Source organism: Psammomys obesus, unplaced genomic scaffold (genome assembly GCF_907164565.1).
Source record: "Psammomys obesus unplaced genomic scaffold, mPsaObe1.curated_primary_1811, whole genome shotgun sequence".
NCBI classification, from domain to species: Eukaryota; Metazoa; Chordata; class Mammalia; order Rodentia; family Muridae; genus Psammomys; species Psammomys obesus.
Window position 1 is genome coordinate 20,443,607 of NW_026596046.1, and position 23,582 is coordinate 20,467,188.

Here is a 23,582-nt window from a genome sequence, read left to right on the forward strand (position 1 = left end):
CACACACACACACACACACACACACACACACACACACACACACACACTTACCCTGAGTAATTTGCTTTGGAGCCACACCCTGCTACTCACTATGACCCCTGCTTCTTCATGCTCATTCATGCATCCTTGTCCTTTGCTCATACTGATTCCTGGACTCATGGACTCAGGGTCTTTCTCTACCAGGACATTAGTTAATTGTCTCCTTTAAAAGGAATCACTGACTCACTTATCTCATTGGCAAAGTGAAAGTCAATAGTATGAAAATAGGAAACCAACCTCAGACACTTCAGAAAGAGGAACTTTTGATGGTCCCCAGAAAAATGGAAAAGGGTGGGACATAGCAAGTAGAGGATGGATCTCCACACCAGCATTCTGTCTCCTAAAGATCTGAATGAGAGAATATGAGTTTTTCTGTCTGTCTCCTAAAGATCTGAATGAGAGAATGAGGTTTTTTTTTTAATCTGAAAATAAAAACAAACAGTGTAGATTTTAGGATTACCAAAGCCCCTTGATCGCCAATGTTCTTTCTTTTTTTTTTTTCCTCTGTGATGCTGGGGATGGAACTTAGAACCTCACAAATTTCAGGCAAGTCTCCTCCCCAAAACTATACCCTCAGTTTCGTGGAATCTTTGATGTGGGCTGATGGTTTCAAATCTCATTTTGCTCACATTTTGCATTGACTCGTGGTCTCCTGTGGGTTTGATGCTCCTCGGCTTAAAGTGTGGTTAATTCCTTCAAAACCTTCACTCAGTAAGTTAAAAGCATCCTAGCTGGAACCTGCCAACCCCATCAGTTTAGCAGCACTGCCCATTGCATGCCTTCTGTCCCACTGTAAGCATGGGACTCAAGGAGCTGCAGCTCAGAGTCCGCACTCAGCATCAAGAGAATCAGGTTTCCTCTCACTGGCCCAAAGGAACATTCAAATCCAGAAAATACAGTATGTGCTCAATGAGTATCACATTGTGACCACAGTCAAGTAAAAGAACTCATTAAATCAAGTCCTGGAAAACTGGGCACGATGTGTGGGGGCGACCCAGTCAGATTTGGTCAAATTCTAAGAATAACAACCTTTGCTAGAACCATCCAGGAAAGAAAAGCGGGATGCGTTTAGGGCATGGTGTCCTCCTTCATTTGACCACCAAAGCATAGCAAGACTTGACAGCTAATCTGGAAGGCGTTTTGTTTTTGTTTGTTTGTTTGTTTGTTTTTTGTTTTTTTTTAAGGATGCTTGTCTGTTTCTACATCAGTCCCCCACACAGGGTCTCTTCTGTCCTCACAGCCTTAGCCAGAGTTGTTACTCGCCCCATCTTCTGCAGCACATGCCTCGGAGCTTCCAAGCTCCAAATGGAGCAGATAATATGCACTGGCCACCTTGCAAAATTAAGAGTCTGTTTTTCTATACAAAAGGAAAGATTGTCCCTCATTTCAGAGCTGCAACTTTAATAACCTTTTCAAAGATTGAGAGTTATGTTGGAGAAAATCCAGGGGGAGGCAAAGGTTCCATGCCAAAGTAAAGGTAAGTTTACAAAAATGTTTTAGGTTCTAGAAACCAGTGGTGTAGGAATAACAGGAATGGGGGTTGCATAATATTTTCCATATAAATATTTACTGACTCCAAGGGCAATAGCAGTAAAATATCACCCCAGGGTGAAACTTACTGCTGAGACTGGGATGGACCGTCTGTGGACCTTTGTTTACCTTAAGGCAAACACAATTGATGTATTAGCCTGGGGTCTCCCAGGGGGATGTTGTGTGTTATTTGCTTTTGTGAGGTTGCTTCGCCTGGACTGTCCTGTAGCTGCTGCATGCTTGCTGTTTTACAGAGTTTGCTTTTTCCAGGAGAGAGCCAGAAGTCTGTAGAAACATGGAGGGTTACATAATGCTCCCACTAGTCTGAAGACAGCCTTCTCTATCAAGGGTCAGACCTTGATAGGGAAGTAGAGGACAGGCAAGAGTGATGTGTTTTTGCACCCACCTATGACTCATTTGTGGAATTAAAACACACACACACACACACACACACACACACACACACACTATAGTTTGTTTTTAGTTGATAAGAAACTGTTGCCCCCTTCCTGGATAAAAATAGTTCCATATCCAGTCCCTTGGGGCTATGATTGATTTTTCTAGTTGCATACTTTTGAGAAATAATCATACTGAAGTCATTCCTAATGCTTATAAGTTTAAGCTGAATAGTTCTAACAGCAAAGTAGATACATCCTAAATAATCAGGTATATAGTCATGTTGCCAACAGAATGTTGTGTGTGTGTGTAAGCATGTGTGTAGTTTGTAGACTCTTCTCATGCCCAAGGCTACAGACACTTAGATATAGTCAATGATACTCTGATTGATAAAACTTTCAGTTAAAATAGTGGTGAAGCCTCATTGTTTGCTCCAAATACAGGCCTTTAATAGATCTGGTATAAAAGGAAGAAATCAAAATTGTATACCAACAGCAAACTCACGAAAACAGCTATACAAGCTTGCAACAGAGCGGAGTATGACTTGATGAGAAAATAGGCCCTGTGGGGTCTCTCTGCAGACTCGGTATAGTTACAGCAAACGAGCGTTCGGTTCATATGGGGAAGAGAAAGGAGAAAGGAAGGGGAGGAAGAAGAGGAAGAGGATGACAGAGAGAATGAGAAGTAGAATCTTACACTTCCTTCAAATTTCACCCAAAAGTTGAAATTCCGAAGCTCAAGAGGAAATCTAATACAAATGAAAATAGTCAACAGACTCAACGTCTGGGAGATACGTTTTTTGAGTGAACTTGTTTTCCGCTGATAATGGACAAATACATTGAATGTCAGGAGAGTATAAAAACAGATCTACTGTTACTCCGAGCTGAATGGTTGTGCACTTACCTGGCACGTGGGAAACCTTTGAGTCAGCAATGCAGTAACACACGCAGTCAATGCATTGTGGGTAATTACTGTATGTCCACTTCAGCATTTAACTACTGCTAATGCTGCATCTCACGGTGGACAGGTTTGTCCCTTACCGCTTAAACCTTTCTGGTCTTATTTCACTTTGTGAAATTCCTTATTTTTCTTTTTTGCATTACAAAACGCCCTGGAGTCAGCATCCTTTCAACGTCCATTGTAAGCATTTTTAAATTGTTCACTCCTGACGTATCTCTGTGCTAACTTGTTAAGAATTCATGTTCCCTAAAACTCAAATCTCCACAAGTAAAATAACCATAGCACACAACATCTCACTAATCAGATGGGCAAAGACTTTTATAGATGGTGTTCTCCAGGAGTCGGGAAATGGGGCGTGTAAGCTTCGGTTGGGCGTGTAAGCTGCAAGAATCTTCACCCAAGTAACTTGGCGATATGAATCAAATGCTGCTGCTGTAGTTTTCATTTTTCCAGCTGTTTCCCTAGGAAACTTGATTTTTCCCAAGATCTTATTAGAAAAGAATCACATTATATATGTGCTGTAAGTCCAATCCTAACATAAAGGAATTTTCTCAAGGATATTACAAATAATGAATCCAGGTGCCCTGAAGATTTTCTGAGATGTGTTTGTAAGCATTTAAAACCTCTTTTGCCGACTCTGTAAATCATCTTTGCACTGGGACTCAAAAACAAGTCAAGCTTTTAGTTTTGATTGGATGGTGGCAGGGAGGATGGGGAAAAAAACAACTTGCTCCCTGTCACTCAGGACCCTGCCAGACAAGTGAGATCTTTAGCCACATCCCCGGCATTTCATCCCTTTAAATATCATGTCTCTGTGTTTTAATCAAATGTATTTGTGGAGATACCACAGTGTGGAGCCCGTTAGAGGAATAAGGTCTAGTTTAGTGGTTCTCAACTTCCCCTAATGCCTTTAATACAGTCCCTCATGCTGTTGTGGTCCCCAACCATAAAATTATTTTGTTGCTACTTCATAACTGTAATTTTGCTATTGTTATGAATCATGATATAAATATCTGATGTGCTGCTAAATGGGGTCGCGACCCACACATTGAGAAGCATTTGTCTAGAGGTCCAGCGAGGCGCTTGAGGTGATCTGTGATTGTTGTGTTTTACCTCATTGCAAGGTTCGCCTTTTCTCAGTTGCTTTTGCCTTTTCCCCCACTTGGCTTTTGATCCAGATGGCACATGGGCTCTTGGGGACCCTGCTCAGCTCCGTGTGGTGTTGGAATCCAGACCCGAGATGTATACTGCCTCCATCCTGAGGAATCACCAGCCGCTCCGGAGGAATGTAGAGAGGAGAAGCCTCATGCCTTACGAGCCTGCAATCAGTTTGACTGCCCTCCTAGCTGGTACATTGAAGAGTGGCAGCAGGTACAGCAGCCTGGCAGTCCGTGGCCCATTCTGCTTATGGCGGCGGCGGCAGCTGCTTTGCATTAACAGACAGTAAGCCTCCCGCTTCACTGTCTCTTTTCTTAGTGTTCCAGGACATGTGGCGGGGGAACTCAGACCCGGAGAGTCACCTGTCGCCAGCTGTTAACGGATGGCAGCTTTTTGAATCTGTCAGATGAACTGTGCCAAGGACCCAAGGCATCGTCTCATAAGTCGTGTGCGAGGACAGACTGCCCCCCACAGCTGACTGCTGGAAACTGGTCAAAGGTAAGAGCCATTTCCGACTACACAGCCTCCTCCCTTCTGCTCCTTCTTTGTTTCAGCTGCTAAATATTTCCCGAAGGGGTTCACACCAGCCCTAGCCAAGGCATGCTCACTCAGAAGCCAGTTGTGAACCTGGAAAGTGAAAAAGAGATGATTTCCTGCTCCTTCTCTCTCTCTCTCTCTCTCTCTCTGTCTCTGTCTCTCTCTCTGTCCCTCCCCCACCCGTGTGTGCATGCTTGTGTGTGTGTGTCTTTGTCTATGTTTGTCTCTCTCTCTCACACACACACATGTATGTATATGTACCGAATCTTATGGTAGCTCATACTTAAAATGGACTTGCCCTCAAGAAGTTTCAATTTCTAAATTATTTTATTATTTTAAATTTTTTCAAAGATTTTTTTTTTAATTTAAGTGTATTGTACGGTGGCGGCGGCGGTGGTGGTGGCGGCGGTGGTGTGTGTGTGTGCGCGCGTGCACAGGTGTGTACAGAGCCTGAGGTATCAGCTACCCCTGCACTGGAGTTACAGGCATCAGCGGTCCACCTAACATGATGCTAGAAATGGAACTTGGGTCTCAGCAAGAGGAGCATACACTCTTAAGTACTGAGCAATCTCTCACCCTGCCCCTGAACTTCTTCATTCTTTATTACAAAGTCTAAGACACTTGGTTGGGCTTCTCTTTTGCATTTTTAATCTTTATAATTGGTATTTGGTAGAGCCAAGGAAATATATGAGACCTGAATTCGGATATTTCTATCGGTATTATTTTATAGACCCACGTGTACTAGCTATTTGTAATATGATAACTGTTAAGTTATAATTGGTCATTCTAAGTTTAATAGTCCTATTTCCGCAGCCTTACAAGCTTGGTCACTCAAAGAGCAGGTGTTTACCTGCTTGCTGGAGATTCCAGGAATGAGAGACGACTTTAACACACAGTCTGAGATGAACTCACACTTTAAGAAGGCAAACAGAGGAAACGATGCTCACAATCATGTGGAAGGAGCCCAGTATAGGTGCCATATGTATATAGATATGGGAAACAGGGAGACCTCCATTTCTACTTCAGTACTAGGAAGAAGATGTGGCTTTAATATTGCATTTGAAGAAATGAGGGCCGCTCTGGAAATGAGGCCAAAGTGTATTCTGGATATTATGTGAGACTTTCAAGATTATGAGTCTCATGGGACTTTAGAACAAGATGCATTAAGGAAGTGGTGGGAGGTGGGATGGAAGCTGAGACTGTAGCCAGATAGGAGAGGATTCAGGTTATTTGTGTGGATTCCTGTTGTCCTTAAAGGCTTGGCAGAAGCATTTGACTGTTCAGAGGCTAAGACAAAGTCAGGCAGCCTGGGTCATGTGTTAGAGTGGGAAGACATTGGAGACTGAAAAGCCACAGAAGTTCAAGGTTGGATTTAGAGTTCTAGGAGATAATGAAGCTGATGGAATAGAGAAGAGTAGATAGCATTTTTGTTTGTTTTGTTTTCATTAATAAATGATTCACTCAGATAATTTTGTGTACAATTTGAATATCCTTAAAACTAGTACAGCTAGAAATGTTTATGTAAATGCCACAGTAGTGCCAAGTGAAATAGGAAATGACTGGGAGGAGTAAATAGGAGGAGTTGGGTCTGAAAGTGATAAAAACACTTTGTACAAAATTCCCAACAAGTTAATAAGAATATCTTAAGTACAGTTTTGAAAGAGACTTGGGAAATGTAATGGGTACATTTGATCATTAACTTGACAGTGAATGAGCAAAACAGAAGGAAGATTCTATATCTCTGTCCTAGAGAGCTAATGGATGGAGTGGCACTGATATTAGCCTTAGCTAGAGAAGGAAAAATATGTTCAGAAGGTGATGTAAAAGGAAGAGAAAATAGACCTCATTTATAAACACTTACTTGAGGGTCCTTACAGATCATGGTAAATAATTGTAGCCCAGAAGAGATTTGTGCCGAAGTTGTGAATATCGGAATCAGCAACCTGTAAGTAGCAGCTGCAGTCACAGATGATGGATACCATGGCATCTAAATGTGTATTGTCAACGGTTCCTTTAAAATCACGTGTAAACTTTTCAAGAAGCAAAATTATGGTAGCCACCATGTTGTTTACTATCTTCTAATCCCTCATAGAACACAAAATAAAAATAAGACATTAGGATTGCCAAGAAAAAGGGACACAGGTAATTTTTACATGTGACACAAGGGGCAAGGAAGGGCCAAACCAGTAAAATAGCAGAGACTACAAACTCAGCCACTAGATGGTGACAAGGAAGAGAAGTTGTAGGGCCATTGAACACGCAGACCAACAGCACGTACTCAGACAAAGAAATGATCCTACTCTGATTGGAAACCCAAGTGGAGACCAATCAGTAAAGCCAAGATGAGGATGCAAATGAAGAATGACCACACAGGCCTCCCACAGACCTTCAGAGATTGTGCTAGAAATTCACATCTGGAAGGAGGGTGACATGGGATGCTGGGAAAGAAGATGTTCATTTCCTTGGGAGCATCCAGAGAAGACAAACCTCAAAACTTTGGCTAAACTGTGGACTACATTTTAACACCAGAGACCAGAAGGAGTCTTCACCGTGAAGACAATAAACATTCTGAAATACTCTCCCAGCTCACAAGGCTATTCTCTAACAGCACGGAGAGCTGACTGTTAATGTAAATGAGAGCATCACACAACTGCAAAAAAGATCGCTACAAGGTAATAGTGGCACACCAGCGTAACAAAATTTTTGATCGTGAAGCACATGAAAATATAACTTAATGCTACAAAATGAACTGAAAGAAACTAAAAAAATAAACTACAGAAATAAATTAAAATATGAATTCTGATGGAGGAGATACATAGAAATAGAGTGATGTAGAAGAATAGCAATCAGACTTCAGGAGAGAAAGAGACATCTAAGGGTGAGTTTCTTTCAAAATGTATACTAACTAGAAAGAACTCAGGAATGACTCGACATAAATAGTGTAGTTAAAGATATGTGTAAAGAATCAAACAGAATAGAATCCAAGTGAGAATGATAGCTACGAGCTATGAAAAGTAAAGAGAAAATAATCTAGTGAATATGAAGCACCGAGAAAGAAAATCACCTAATAACAGGATGGAACAGAATAAGAGACTAAAATTGCTACATTGAAAGAATACGCCCTACACTTGGGAAACCTGGATATAATGAAAAAAAAAAACTGAAAGTATTCACTATTAAGACACATCTTACTAAAATGATTACGTTTTAAAAATAAAGATGTGTTTTTTGAACCTGGACAAGAGGATCAAGTTGCTTGTTAGAGAAAGAAGATCATACTGGCATCAGACACACAGCAATACTACTTTATCCTGGAAGAGAATAGAGTAACATATTAAGATACCGAAGAAACAAAAAATTTGAGTGAAAGATTTTACACCCTGCCCAACTGACCTTCAAATTGAAAGGCCTTAGACAAACATTTACAGAGATACAAGAACCCAGGGCATGTCATTACTGCACCATCTTCCTGGGAAATCTGCTAGATATCTTCAGTGAAATCGTAGAAGTTTCAGCACAAGATTGAGGCCCTGACTGTGATAATTGAGGACACAGATTATGTCACCTCTCTCACAGTCCTGGACGTTCTGTAAGTATTTTATTCAGAAAGGGGACTTACAAATGATTGTACCGTACACCATTGGGGCTGGGAGAAACATCAAACATACCTCCATAATTAAAAAGAAATATTCCATGGTTGTTTTACTACCATGTTATGTAAACAAAATTGGTTCAGTGATAATTAATAAAAACTGGTCCGTTTATTATATGGAAATTTTAGGTGTTTATTTTCTGTTAAACATGACAGTAAGGGCGTCTAAAAAATTCATCCCTCTCTTTTGGAATTCAACAACAACACCAAACCACAAAGAAAATAAGTAGGAGAGAAATTCTGTCATCAATGAACGAAAATAACGGCTGCAATTCCAAACCATAAGTTATAAAACACACCTGCCAAACGCCATAAAATTTGGGGTCAAAGTGAGAAGCAAAGTTGAATGATGACAAATATTTCCTTGGATACCAAGAGGGATACAGACTTCCACAAGAATAAGTGTGGCTGAGCTCAAAGGCCTGTTCAAAGTTCCTTAGTTACAGAGATGGATTGAGAACCGTGTGCCCCCCCTGTGAGAGCAGCAGAGACTGTCCCTGCAGAACTGTGGGAGAGCGAGAGCGGGAGGAGAAACCACACTTATATGCCTCCTTGTGGAGAACAGATGTCAAAGATGAAATGCTGTGAAGGGGAAAATGGAAGCAGCAATAACTGACTTGTAACAGCATTCTGTAATTTAAAACCTCCTTTCCTCAACAACCATTAAAATGCTGTCAACCCCAACGGAGCCATAGTAAAGGAAATAAACCATTTGATGATAGGGTCGTGATGACAAGCCATGGGAAGTGTGTCAGCTCATCCTCCACGTGTTCTGTTCACCAGCAGAGAGACACTTTCAGAGATGAAATTTTTGCATGGCAACTAGCACGAAAGCTTGAAGTAGAAAGACTCAGGGTGCAGGCAGAGCGAGAGTCACAAAGCAACCGCGTAAGGTATTTCCCTGAGAAAACTGAAAGCAGGTTCTGGGTTCCCAAAGGTCTAGGGGGAAAAGGGCTTAAAAGCAAGGTCTGAGATTTTATGGTGATTAGAAGAGAGCAGAAATAGATGGAAAGACAATGGGAACAGGTGAAGAGAGGAGGCCAAAAATAAAACCTATTTTGAAAATTTTTCATAACTTCTTTTTTATTTAAAAATTTTTATGTCTTTTGCTCATATTATTTCCCTCCCCCTTTTCCCATTTCTTCCCCAATCTTACCTCCCTACCCACCTGACTTCATTCTCTCTCTCTCTGCCCTCCAAAAATAAAAATAAAAAAAAACAAACTAAAAAAAATAATAAGTTCACAAAAACCCAGAGAGTTCATTTTGTGTGTGCTGTCTAATACATCTGTGAAAGAAATGTAAGTCGAATCAGCATAAATGTGAGACAATGTCCCAACCAGACACCTTATGCCACCACATAAAACCTCTAGTGCCAAAGGGTTGTCATAGAGCCCTTCCCAAGCATCAGAGGCTACTGCCAATGCTGTTGGTTATTCTCCGCTACCTGACACTAAGTCCCTCTGCTGAAGATACAACTTACTTAAGTCGGTGAACATGGAGAAAATGAGCTGGTACCTACCTAGAAGCTTCACTCCTGCTGACTAGCATTCACAGTGCTGGAAGGTACTTTGCATGCTACAAAAGAAGAAAAGCAATCATTGATGTTGTCCATCTACAAACCCTGTGACTTACAGCAGAGACCTGCTGGCGAGGTCCAGTGTTGCAGCAGTAGAAAAAAAAATCTCATGAAAGTAACAAACTGCTTTTTGTTTGGATTTAAAGCCCACTGCAGCAGATGGAGCCCCCCACTTGACACTGCTAAGGTGGCCAAAAAAACTGAGAATAGGTCTGTCATAGGCCTTCAAGGAAAACGTACTACTATCATTCTACTGAAGGAACATAAAATGATGCATCGTTGTATCTGTATACCATTGCCTCACTCAACCCTTATCGGAGAAGATTCTTCTTGCAGGAGATGAGAATTAACAGAGACCCACAACTGGACGATGTGCAGAGAGAGACTATGGTGCACTCAGCCCTAAATGAAATGTTCAAATTTTGAAATTATATGTGTATGTATTAATAATAAGTACACATAAATTGTACAATATCTAGCAACATTCAAAAATTAAAAAAAAAATTAACAGAAACTAGCAGAACCGAAAGTTGCTTCACAAGCAATAACAACAAAATAAGAAGTTGTTGTCATTCAAAGTATGGCGCACATGCTAGAGTGGATGGCATGAAATGATTTTGAAAAAGAGCCACCAAGCAAGATGGACATTGCTCTTTAGAGGCACTGCTGGGTGTGAGCATTGTTCCTCATCAGTGTTTCTTAAGAAGAACAAAACTAAAGGAATGGGAAAATACCGAGTTAAAATAGGAACTATGGAGTTCCTTTATAAAAAGAAAAGTTCATTAGCAAATCATGGACTATTATATGCTATGAAAATACAGAGCAGAAAAGGTAAACAGATCGATAACAAAAGCCCCTGTCAGGACCTGTATATTGCCATGAGCATTCAACACAAGAAGACAAAGCAGCAGGATTTGAGGGACAGAAGGCTTGACAGGGCACAGGGGTCTTTCATGAGACTGTTTCTCCAACCAAGGACCATGTATGGATATAATCTAGAACTCCTGCTCAGATATAGCCCATGGTAGCTCAGTGTCCAAATGGGTTCTCTAATAAGGGGAACAGGGACTATTTCTGACATGAACTCAATGGCGAGCTCTTCCACGCCCCCCTCACAAGGGAGGAACAGCCTTGCTAGGCCACAGAAGAGGACATTGAAGCCAGTCCTGAAGAGACTTGATAAGCTAGGGTCAGGTTAGTGGATTTGGAAAAGGGCAAGGAGAAGATAAGGGTAGGATTGGGAGGAAATGAGGGAGGGGCTATGGCTAGGATACAAAGTAAATAACCTGTGATTAATATAAAAAATAAACAAATTAAAAAAATAAAAATAAATAAAAGTGGAAAAATAAAAAAAAAGAAGGCTTGACAGGGTATTCTCTGCAGAGTGGCTACTCTTGATGTGAACAGGCAGTAAGGTCAGAGAACCATCTGGTATGCCTTCTTGATGAACCCGGAGGATGAAAATGGGATGTAAAGTGGATTTAGATCACAGACATCAGGAACTCGTTCACCTTTGTTTGTTTTTCCTTTTGTGTTTATGTGTTTTAAGGGAAATAGTGGTAAAACATTTATGTATAAAATAAAACCAATCAACTAGGAGTTGATAGAGCAGAACAGGAAATAAATACCAGAAGTCCTGACGCCATCTGGATGATACAATGGAAGCAGCCATGTCTACACATATGGATCTTGAGAGACATTCAAATTACATCCAACCATACTTTTTTCCCCTCACTTTATTTTGTTCACTGATACATAAATTGTGACCTGTGTGTATGTGGGGAGGGGTACCTGTTTAAGGCATGGTAAGCATATCTATCTCTTTAAAGGTACATCAAATATATGCCATTTCTTTTCGGCAAATACAAGACTAACCCTTCTAATTCTGTTAAATGTACGGTCCATTATTGTTATGCGTAGTCAGCCTACTGAACGAGAGCACCCCAGAACTTCCTGTTCTTCCCTGTCGCTTCGCACCCAGTTATCAACCCTTCCCCATTCCTTCTGCCCCTGCCCTGACTCCCCAGGCTATGGCATTCTTCTATGGTGCTTGTCATTCTGTGCTGGTTTATTTCGCTTAACACAGTGACCCCCGGTTTCATCCACACTGTCACAGGTGACAGGACTCCACCCCTTTGTGTGTCTGAGTACGTATTCCCTGATATAGAGGTGCCATATTTTCTGTATCTATTTATCAATGGCAGGCTCTTATGCTTTCAGCTGCTGTAAGCTGCACAAACATGGGAAGGCAGATTCCTTTTCAATATACTGATTTCCTTTCCTCTGGATAAATATGTGGGGGCAGGATTGCCAGATAGTGTGGTAGTTCTATTTTAATTCTTTTGAAGAGCTTCCATACTGTTAGCCATAATGGTGACATTAATCGACATCCTTCTGGACCTGTGGTCTGGCAGGGTCCCTTTTCTCCACACCCTCACCAACATTTGTTATTTTTTTGTCTTTTGGGGGAAAGTCTGTCCTACAGGAGTAAGGTAATATCTCACTGTGGTTTTGCATCTCTTTGGAGTTAGTGATAGCGAACATTTTCCATGTGTTCCTTGGTTATCTGAACGTCTTCTCTTAAGAAATGTCTATTAAGCTGGGCACTAGGGTGCGCGCCTGTAATCCCAGCACTGGGGGAGGCAGAGGCAGGTGGATCTCTGTGAGTTGGAGGCCAACCTTATCTACAAAATGAGTACAGAAGAGCCAAGGCTACACAGAGAACCCCTTATAAAACAGAAACAAACAAACAAGCAAAAAAGAAATAAAGGAAGGAAGAAAGGAAGGAAGAAAGGACTCATCATGACTGCCTGGATCGTCTTCCTCTGTGGCCTGGCAAGGCTGCATCTCCAGGGGCGAGTGATCAAAGAGCAGGCAAAGGCTGCCCCTGCTCCCCTTATTCGGGAATCAACATGTAGACTGAGCTAAGCTGCCAATCGGCTACACCTGAACAGGAGGTCTAGGTCCTCTCCATCCATGGTCCTTGGTTGGTGCATCACTTTCTATAGGACCCCTTGCTCAGGTATTTTTAGCTTTGTTGGTCTCCTTGTGGGGCTTCTGTCCCTCTTGATAAGCTATGGACAGATGACAGAGGATAACTCCCCCTTTCAGTGGACTAGGGGAAGGGGGTGGGGGAAAGAGGGAGGGAGGGTGGGACTGGGGGGAGTTGAAAGAGAGGCTCCAATCGGATATATAATGAATAAAATGTCAAAAATAAAATTCGTGAGAAAAAAACAGCAAAAAAAAGTAACATCAAATAATAAATTCCTTCATTGAAAAAAGAAGAAAGAAATGCCCGTCTAGAAGATGTTGACCATTTATGAGTTGTATTGCTTGGATTTGCTTACTGAGATTTATAGTTGCTAATATGTACTGAATGATGCCCTCATAGCAAACACATAGTATAGAATCATTTCTCCTATTGTTGTGATGATGCCCTCATAGCAAACACATAGTATAGAATCATTTCTCCTATTGTTGTGGGTCATCTCTTTGCTCTGAGAATTGTTCCCTTTGCTGTGTGGAAGCTGCTTAGTTTGATGAAGTCTCATTCAACTGTAAAGCTGTTTTCTCTACATTTAGAGTCACATCCAAAAAGCTCTTGTCTATTCCAATGTCCAGAAATGTGTGTTCCCTTGTTTTTGCAGTTGCTTTCAGATCTTATTTTTTTTCTTTAGTCTATTATGAGTTGAATATCTGTAGATGTTGAGAGGTAAGAATCGAATTTTCATTCTTCTGTATGTGGATAACCCATTTTTCCCTATACCATTTAGTGAGAAAATCAGCTGATTATAGATGCACAAGGTTACTTTTATTCTGCCTCATTACTCTGCATGCTTTATATCCATACTGTCCTGTATTGACTAATACAGCTTTGTAGTATATTCTGAAGCTGGATACTGCAAAGCCTCTGCCCTTCCATTTTCTCATGTTTGCTTTGGAGATATCTGTCTATCTATCTATCTATCTATCTATCTATCTATCTATCTATCTATCATCTATCTATCTATCTATCTAACTAACAAATTACAAATTTTAGGATTTTTTTTTTACAGTCCTGTGGAAAGCCTGCATTGACATTTTGAAGGGAATGTCCTTAGATGTGCAGATTGCTTGCTCTATTATGCATATTTTATGATACTCATTCTTCTGGGATCACAGGTTCTCTTTCTGGTTTCTTGTATCCATCTCAACAACTTTCATCAGTGTTTTACAATTTTCATTGTGTAGAGCTTTTACCTTTTGCTTAAATGTATTGCTAACTACTTAATCTTTGTAGCCTCTGTGAACAGCACTGCAGCAATATTAATTTTGCATATCAGTTTTCCACTCCCCTTGTTATTGTTTTACCATATAAACATGCAGTAAAAAGTATACTAGAGGGCTGAGGAGATAGCTCAGTCAGTAAAGTATTTGCCATGCAAGCGTGAAGACCTAGGTCAGATCTCCAGAACCTACATAGAAGCCAGATGCGGCGGTGCACATCTGTAATCCAAGCATGGAGCAGGGGAGACAGCTGGATCCCCAGGGCCTCCTGGCCAAATTGTCTAGTCAATTGGTGATCTCTGGGCTCAGTAAGAGACAGTGTCTTAAATAAATAAATAAATAAATAAATAAATAAATAAATAAATAAATAAATAAATAAATCAAAGGTGGAAAGCAACAGAGGAAAACACTTGACCTCTGACCTCCACCAGCATGTGCGTACACACACACACACACACACACACACACACACACACACACGTGAATGTGTTTGTGTACTCAGAGACACATACTCACACACATATACACACACAAAAAGGGAAAATAAATTAGGCATCACTTCTAAGTCAGGAACAGAATCATAAATTCCAGGATAGATTACTGTCAGTCACTTGCTAATCTCAGAAAGAAGGGACTAAAGACAGGAAGAAGATAAGGAAAGGGGGAGATGGATGAAGAAGAGAGAGGAAGGGAAGGGAGAGGAGGTGAGGTGAGGGGCTCTCTGTGTAGTGAAAACTCGGCCTTGGAGAGGAGCTGTCCTGGCCAGGCTGGCCTGCGCATGCTCCGTCTGACCTGCACCCCTCTCACTGCAGTGCTCTGTCACCTGCGGCGTTGGGTTCCAGAGAAGAAAGCAGGTGTGTCAAAGGCTGACCGCCAAAGGCCGGCGTGTTCCCCTGGGTGAGGTGCAGTGCAGGGGCCTGCCAGGGCTGCTCCTCGTGAGACCGTGCCAGATGGCCGTGTGCCGCGGTAAGTGTGCCGCGCGTCCGTGCTCTAGCGTCGGCCCTTTTCCTTTTCTCTCCTTTTCTTTCCTCTTCTCTTCTCTTCTAGTCTCTTTTTTCTTTTCTTTCCTTCCCTTTCCTGCCCTTTCCTTTTCTTTTCTTCTTTCTTTCTTCCTTTCTTTCTTGAGTATCACTGTAACCTTTATCAAATGTATTTAATTGTACATTTCCCCTATTTATTTATTCACTTGATGACCTGATCCCAGCCCTCTCCCTCTTCTCCTCCCAGGCGCACACACACACACACACACACACACACACACACACACACACACACACACACACACACACACACCCTCACTGCCTCTTCTTCTCCTCAGAGCCTGACCAGGGGAAAGGGAGCCAGAGGCAGGCATCAGAGTCAAAGTCAGCCCCTGCTGTCTTCTCTTCCTTTGCATCCCTCAGCCCCTCTCAGCTCCGAGGTGGAGAGCCACCCAAACAAAACTCCAACTTGCTTTTAGTGGTGAATGGTAGACCTAGAAAACATTTTAGGGAAAATCTGTCTTAAGGAATGTCTGCTCATAACTGTCCTTGTAGGGATTAGGCTAAATTGCTCCTTGGCTTTCTTTGCCAGAAATGTATCTGTATTCACAATATTAAAACTGGAAGAGCTGAACATTTGATAAGAAGTACTTTCATGGATTTTTTTTTTAATTCTGTATAATTCAAAACCAGGTAGTATAAAAAACATGCTTTACATAAATGGCAGTTTGGATGTCTTGCCAAATAATTATAAATCATAAGCTTGCTATGACGTCAATAGCATGCCTTCGTGCTACTTAAAGCTGATCGTCATGAAGCATGTCAGTGTACATGAGAGGATTATATCTACACGTGTGTGTATGTGGCACGTGGGAGGAGCACAACCAGTGAAATTAGGACTGTCATGGCAGCAGCCACAAACAGCAACAGTCAGGTGACAGTGAGAAGGGGTCCCCACGGTAGCAGCTTCTGGGGCGTTCCTGCTTTTCTTTGTATTGTCTTCATTCCCCTATAAAAGAGCACACAGATATGTCAGGGAGCCCCACTGAGCTCACCTGTAGTGAGAAAACAAAATAAAAAATAAACTATTGTTATTTTGCTGTTGCAAGTGTGTTTGTGTGTGTGTGTGTCCTTAGTTTATTGATATTTTTCCTGGAGAAATTAACAAAACAAAGCAATGCAAGCACTGACTGCGCTTGCAAGTCTCACTGAAAAGCAGTGAGACTTGTGGATGCCCTTCCACAGAAAGAACCTCTCATGCTTACCTCAGTTAGTCTCCCTGGCGATGCTGAAAGTCAGACATTACCCTCCTTTAGAGAGAAGGCATGCAACACTGAAGCAAGGCCTGAGTTTTCCTCTAGACTCCAGGACTGCCAGTTGGACCCTTTGGCCTGTTTGACCACAAGTCTGTCTGACTCTTGAGCCCACGCTCTTAGCTGCTGATTCATGGACACTAACGTTTTTCTCCCTGGGAATACTTTGAGAATATATTTTCAAAATCTTGACATCCTAAAACCCTGAGATTCCAAGTTTTAAAGCCTTTTGGAAATCAGGAATGTCTGCGGTAAATGGCACAGTGTGGTGTTTGTTTTAGTCACTTACCTACCCGATTTTTATCAGTGAGTAGGCTGTAAAGTGCCTTAGAGAAAAGGGAAATGAATGTCATAGCCAGCAGCCTCCTTGAAAATAGACAGAATACCACATGGGGATACATTGCGGTCATCGGGACTCGAGATAGACGGAATTGGATTATCAATCATTATGGCATTCAGGGGAGGGAAGAATTTCACAAGCATTAGGGAGGAAAACCAAACAAGAAAAATCAAGCATTTGTCTTAACCCTAGTGTAGTCCCTGGCCGGTTGACCGTGTAGGCCGTAAAAGCAACAGGAGACAGAATGACCCTCACAACAGCCAGCCACCCTGAGCTGGCCTGCAGTTCTGCCACTGTCTGCCCTCAGACCATCACCTCTCATAGATGGCGCTTGCTTAGCCAAGCTTGATCTGCTCCCTCTGAACATTGTCTCTCTCCAGCATTGCATCTAGGGCCAGGGGAAGAGCAGTGCATGCACTCTCCCAGCCTCTTCTCTATTGCTTCTGTCTTTTCTCCCCTCCTACGTATGCCATATTAAGCCTTCTCTTCAGACATTATAAGACTCACTGTGTAGGTCTTCAAGAGACTTTCTGCTTTACTGTAGTACACAACCTAGGTCCTATCATCCTTACCAACATTTGCCAATACACAGGGCAATCAAGTTCCTTATTGGTGGCCTTTTTGATACTTAATATCCCCATTTCCCAACCTCAGCTGTTCCTCCGTGCCATCACCATGGTGGGCTGACACTGAAACTTCCTGCTCTTGTGACTTATTCGGTTAATGCCTCACTGTGCCCTCGGGAGCTTTCATAGATCCCTGTTAGTTCCCAACCTTCTGCTTTTGAACTAGAAATCAGTCCATTTAGCTGGCTGTTCTGGTCATCTGCTTCATCAACACCATTGCCTGATGTATGCCTTTCTCTAACCTACTGTTCACCTTAACCTTAGAACTACTTTTAAGTGACTTTCTTGTCTGCTTTTGGTTTCCTGGCTTGAGTTACTGGGATTTAGAAGAATAAATAATGTGACCCTGCCAGTGAGGCAGGCATGTTTATGCTGTCTAAAATAAGCTGGGCGATAGGGTGGACACCCCACATTTACTGAGAAATCGCTAGAAATTCTCCAGAGCGGCTGCTTTCCCATGACCACGCTGCCGTTTGGTTGTGAGTGAGCCCATCTTTTACCCACTGGGAACAGTGAGGCCGCATTGGCACAACGTCCTTTTGACGTTCTTCCTTCTTTCACATCAGATCTACTCTTGCTCCTTCCCCCAAACTGAAAAATATCTGATCTTACATAAGCTTGGCCTCTCCATAATTGAAGACTAAGGACAAGGAACGCCAAGCCGAGCTATGCTGTGGCTCCTCATGAGACACTGTCTTTACAATATCTGCACTGAACGGTGTGCCGGGTTTAGGTAAAATGCATGTTCTTGAAGATGCTTGCTTTTTCTTGCACTTTGTTTTGACCATTTTGGTGTGCAGCAGGGTTGGAGATGGGTAGGAAGGATTTTCTGTGTAGTGCAGTTTCACTGGAGCTTCTGGACCCCTAAACATTCCCCACAAGGCACCCCCTCAGGCCCCTTAAAAGTCCCAATTCTTCATGTCACCGTATCTATCAGCTGATGCTGTTTTCACCTTAGGACAACCCACACCCTTACCTAGTGTTTCTGAATTTGCAGTTTGAGCCTAGCCCTGTTTGTGAACTCTTTATAGTCAGTCATTCATGATCTTCAGGACAAGGTTGTGAGGCAGGGACAGCCACTGTTTCTAATTTTTTAAGAAAGAGACTTGCCAATGTCACATGGTGAGGCACTCGGAGACCTAGGCTCTGAACTCAAGTGAGTTACTCATGGCCAAGGTCAGAAATAAACACAACTGAGAAGAGCTTATTAGGGAAGGAAGGATTGTGGGTAAGAATCCAAAAGAGAAGGTGATGAATTTACCATTAGAGGTCACTGGTCACCTTTTCCTTAGAAAAGTTTTAGTTTAGTTTAGAAAAGTTTCCTTAGAGTTTTAGTGTGATGATAGGAACAGAAGTTGGGCTGGAGTTGATTAAAAACTAAAAGAGAAACAAATAAGTATGAGCTATTCTTTCAGGCTGATTTGGGCCATTCCATAGTAGTGGGGTCTCAGGAGAATCTTAACTCATTTAGAAAGCCCCACCCACAGTATCCCTATGGCCTCTAATAAGTAACTGCCAAAGAAGCCTGGCAAGAGTCCAGAAACAAACTCTCCACATTCTTGACAGAGCTTCAGATGAGCTTGTCCTGCTGGATCCCATGCCTAGTGGAAGGAGAGGGAACCAGTACTAGTCAAATGGCCAGAGTGACAGCTGGAGTCTAAGAGGGCTCCAGCAGGGTGAGAGAAAGGTTTTAAGGGCCGAATCATGGCCCAAGTGCATTAGGAAGTGTCAAGAGTCAAACGCTGGCAGAACCAAGTGTAAATTTCAGCTAAGATGGCATGGGACATAAATCTGGCGTGTTCCTGGGGTTTAGAGTCATGGCAGGGATACAACAAATAGATAGGACAGGAAGTTACTGGGGCATGTGCTGTAAATATCATCTATCACCTGGAGTTGGCCTTTATATGAGGCTCACTCAAAGACCCAGAAGGAGGACATAGAGAAGAAAGGGATTTTTTTTTTAAGAAAATCCAAAGATGTTATTCTTCTCACACCCTGAAATAATGGGACAGGTAGAGTGATGGGCTGGTACCATCACACAGAAGCTCCTCCAAAAGGATGCTGTCTATCCCTGACCACTCTATAGAGTAGATGGTAATGGCCTGGTTTCACTGGGCTTGGCCAGTGTTAGAGTGTTGTATAGTTCCAGATGTGAGAGAGACAGAAAGCCCAAAGCACATCAGCCTCTCCCCACCTCCGTCTTAGGAAAGGACATGTATGTGGCAGGGCTTGAGCAGGAAGCTCACAGACAGTCTAGATGCTCTTTCTTATTTCCCTTCTCTCCTCACTAGTAGCGGCTCATCAGCTGTCACTGAATAGAAGAAACTGGGCCAAGAGTGCCTTTTTCAACCATGTTGGTTTAATCCAGCAGTACACTGCAAGGCATCTGTCCTCAAGCTAGTTGAGCATTTACGTCAGCTGAAAAGCTTTCTAAAACTCTGATGCCTTAACTGCACCCCATAAATTAGAATGTCTGGCAGTAGAAACAAGAGTACTGAGGTGAGTTAATAGCCAGCATCTGCTTTGTTGATGGGGTCCCCTGCGGTGCTCATTAAATCCTTCAATCCATCACCCATAGGGTGAGAGACTATGAAACCATGAGGGAAGCTTCTCTACCTTTTTGCTTTTGTTTCCCATCATTGTTAAGGGGCAGTAAGTTCAAAACTTATGTTGTCAATCATAAAAAAAAAAATCTATATTCCTTTTTTGGCTATGGCCAGTTTGACATCCTCTGTGGACACTATTTCATCCCTGGGAGGAAGCATAGAGGCATGTGTGTGCATGGTGTTGCATAGAGGTGAGCTGAGGGTCTTGGACAGAACCAAGGCCATCTTGAGATCAGTAGGCCTGAATTCTTACTTGGCTCTGCATGGATTTTGCACGTCAGTTCTCTACTACAGAAATAACGGTCCTTACGAACCCACTCATGGCCACCCACGGGACGCCAGAAGTTATTCTTATGAACCAACAGCCCCAAAGGCACCTTACAGTTTGTCCCAAGGATATGAAAAGGCCATATTCTTGGATGATTTTTCACCCAGAGTGACTCTGCCAGGGCTGGTAATAGGGTAATAGCTTTGAGTAAACCAGTTTCAAGATCTCCTGAATGTCGCAACGCCTTTGAGTGAGTTCAGACTCGCTGCCACCACTTGCGCAAGCTTGCTAGCCCTACATCCCACACCCTGTCATCTGCCCAGGGACTAACATATCAGACTTCCTCCAACATCACCCCAGAGTACCGGAGTTTCCCCTCAGGAAAACAAGGGTGAAAGCTGCTATCTTAGGGGACAGGTTTGGGGTTGTATCCCCTTTGGTCTCAACCCATTAACTAGAGTCAGTGTCTGGGACTAAATGAGGCTCAGTCCCAACTCTGGGTTCTGGGCTACCTTTGCCATCTGGCTGGTAGTTGAGGGCAGTAAATACAAGAGCTCATGTGTGCTTGCTACTGGGAGGTACATGTAGTCTAAGGAAACGGACTTAACTGTCACACTCCTCTGATGAGAATCTTAACATCGTTCTCATTTTGAAGGTAGGACAGAGGAGACTCATGGAAACTTAATGGCATATTCTTCAGGCAGAGTCAGGATTCAAACTCAGAGTCATCTGGCTATATTTAAAGTGCCTGTTCTATTACACCATTCTGATTTTGAACATACTCCTTTACTTTCTCAGACCCCCGAGGTCATTTAGATGACATATTTGGGTTAGATTCAGAACTTGGCCCACCCCACCCTCCTTTTCAGACCTTGGAAATGTATTCACTCATCCTCTCTCACATCTTCCTCAGATTTGGTGTACCTGTGGTCCAAACTAACCCACTGACGGCCACCCTGACACTTAGTGGATGGCCAACATCCTGCAGGAGCTTCCTGTTGATAGTGACTTGTACCTAGCCACTGGGGACTAGTCAAGCCATCCAGCACTCCATTGTGGTATAGAACAAACATTTGTCAGCTAGAGAAGTAACCTTCCCTTCGGTCTCATTGAATCATTTAACCGCACGATTCCCAAACCCAGGCTTCAGGAAATAACTTACATATTTTTAAGTGACATGTTCAAACATGCATTCATCCTCACTAAAGTAACAGACAGCTGTTACTTTAGTATGGATGTAAGATATTTCTCACGTTTTAATTCTCACATTTTTTGAATAATTAAAAGAGAGAGAAAGAGGCATTAGTAGGCCCAGATCACTCAGCCTCAGAAATTTTCAATCAATAACCCTTGTATGGGAGCAGTTTCTTGCAATTTCCTTCCTTTTCTTTTTCCCCTGCAGAAGCAAAACTCGGGGCAAAGACAAGACTTGGAGAGCGGGGTCCCCAGATCCTTGGTGTCCAGAGAGTGTATATTCAGACGAGGGAGGAGAAGCGGATTAACCTGACCGTGGGCAGCCGAGCCTACCTGCTGCTTAATACGTCTGTGATCATCAAGTGCCCTGTTCGGCGTTTCCAGAAATCTCTGATCCAGTGGGAGAAGGATGGCCGTTGCCTGCAGAACTCTAAGCAGCTTGGCATCACCAAGTCAGGCTCGCTGAAAATCCACAGTCTTGCAGCCCCTGACATCGGCGTGTACAGATGCATTGCCGGATCTGCACAGGAAACGGTCGTTCTCAAGCTCATCGGGACTGACAACAGACTCATTGCACACCCGTCCCTCAGAGAGCACCTGCGGGGCCACCCTGGGGTAGACCACAATGAAGCCAACAGTTTGGGAGCCACGTGGCATAAAATGCGCCAGATGTGGAATAACAAAAATGAGCTTTACCTGCACGATGGTGAAATCAATAACCAGCCTTTCTTGAGAGCTCTGTTGGGGCCATGCAGGAACTCTGCAGGAAACGCTAACTTCTGGGAGTTCAAGAACAAGCAGTTTGAAGCAGCCATGAAACAGGGAGCATACAGCATGGACGCCGCCCAATTTGATGAGCTTATCAGAAACATGAGCCAGCTTCTGGAGACAGGAGAGGCCAGCGATGACCTAGCATCCCAGATGATCTACCAGCTCGTCGCTGAGTTGGCCAAGGCTCAGCCCACGCCTGTCCAGTGGAGGAGCATCCATGAGAAAGCTGCCCCCGAAGCTCAGCTCAGAGGGCAGACAGGAAGAGTTCCTCAAAGCCCCTCAGTAAAAAACTCTGGCAAGCTGATTTTTAAGCCAAAAGGACCTGTTATCAGGAGGCAAACCCTACCCCCTTCAGTTTCCTTTAACAAGACAATAACTGCAAGTATTGGGAATACAGTCTACATTACAAAAAGCACAAAGGTCATTAATATACTTTGCAATCTTATCACTCCCTGCAGCGAGGCCACGTATACGTGGACTAAGGATGGAGCATTGCTGCAGCCCTCTGTGAAGTGAGTCCACGAAGAGCAGAGCCCTCTTGGTGGCACCTTATTGCTGCCCGTTTTAGTTTTCTTAGAAACATTTTCAAATGTCTTCTCCTAAGAGTGTGCTTCCTCCTATCCTTCTTTATCTGCCTAAAGAAGTTTATTTCTACTTTTGTTTTTTACGTGTGTGTGTGTGTGTGTGTGTGTGTGTGTGTGTGTGTGTGTGTATCTTTAAGTATCTGTACAAAATCTAGGAAATACAAATGAGAAAATACGAGCAGGACATTTGGCTTTCTGAGACTGGCTTAATTCACATATTGCTAAAGAGTGAGAAAGGCCTGTTAAGGAAAAACTCCTGCTCAAGAGAATAGTCATTGGCCTAGGTGGAGACCTCACATTCAAGTATGGCCAGTCAACCACCTGAGCAACAAACTGTCCCTCAGGGAGGAGAGTCAACCCCAGCAGAGCAGGCCCACCTTAAGCCATGCTAAAGTGACAGGCAGAGTAATAATTGCTTATATAAGATACATTACTTTTCCTTCCCAGAATGCCTGTCCTCGAGGACACTTTCTACAAATCACAGTATGACTGCAGCAAAGTTCTGGGTCTGACTCAGAGAGGTGGAACTGTTTTTCTCTTAGCCTGTCTCTGGCCAGAACCTAGCTGCTTCTCCTTCTCCTCCTCCTCTTCCTCCTCATTCTTCTTCTGATGATAGTTTACACTCTTTACTCTCCCTAAAGCCCCCTCTCTACCACATGACTGCATCGTCCACCATGTATCTGACATTTGTGTCTGCTCAGCTTTCTCCTTCTCTCCATCATTCCCATTCCCCTCTTCCTGGCAGCTGCTGATATGTACAGCTTGCCTGCCATTGTTTTTTTGT

At 42.9% G+C, this 23,582-nt stretch overlaps 1 protein-coding gene across 1 annotated transcript in view; it reads left to right on the plus strand.

Annotated features, from left to right (window-relative positions):
* Positions 1-23,582, plus strand: part of Adamtsl3 (ADAMTS like 3) — a 272,928-nt gene that overhangs the window by 209,294 nt on the left and 40,052 nt on the right. The window contains 4 exon segments of the mRNA XM_055623245.1: positions 4,104-4,296; positions 4,402-4,581; positions 14,929-15,082; positions 21,652-22,726. Of these exon segments, the coding sequence (XP_055479220.1) occupies positions 4,104-4,296; positions 4,402-4,581; positions 14,929-15,082; positions 21,652-22,726 (1,602 nt within the window).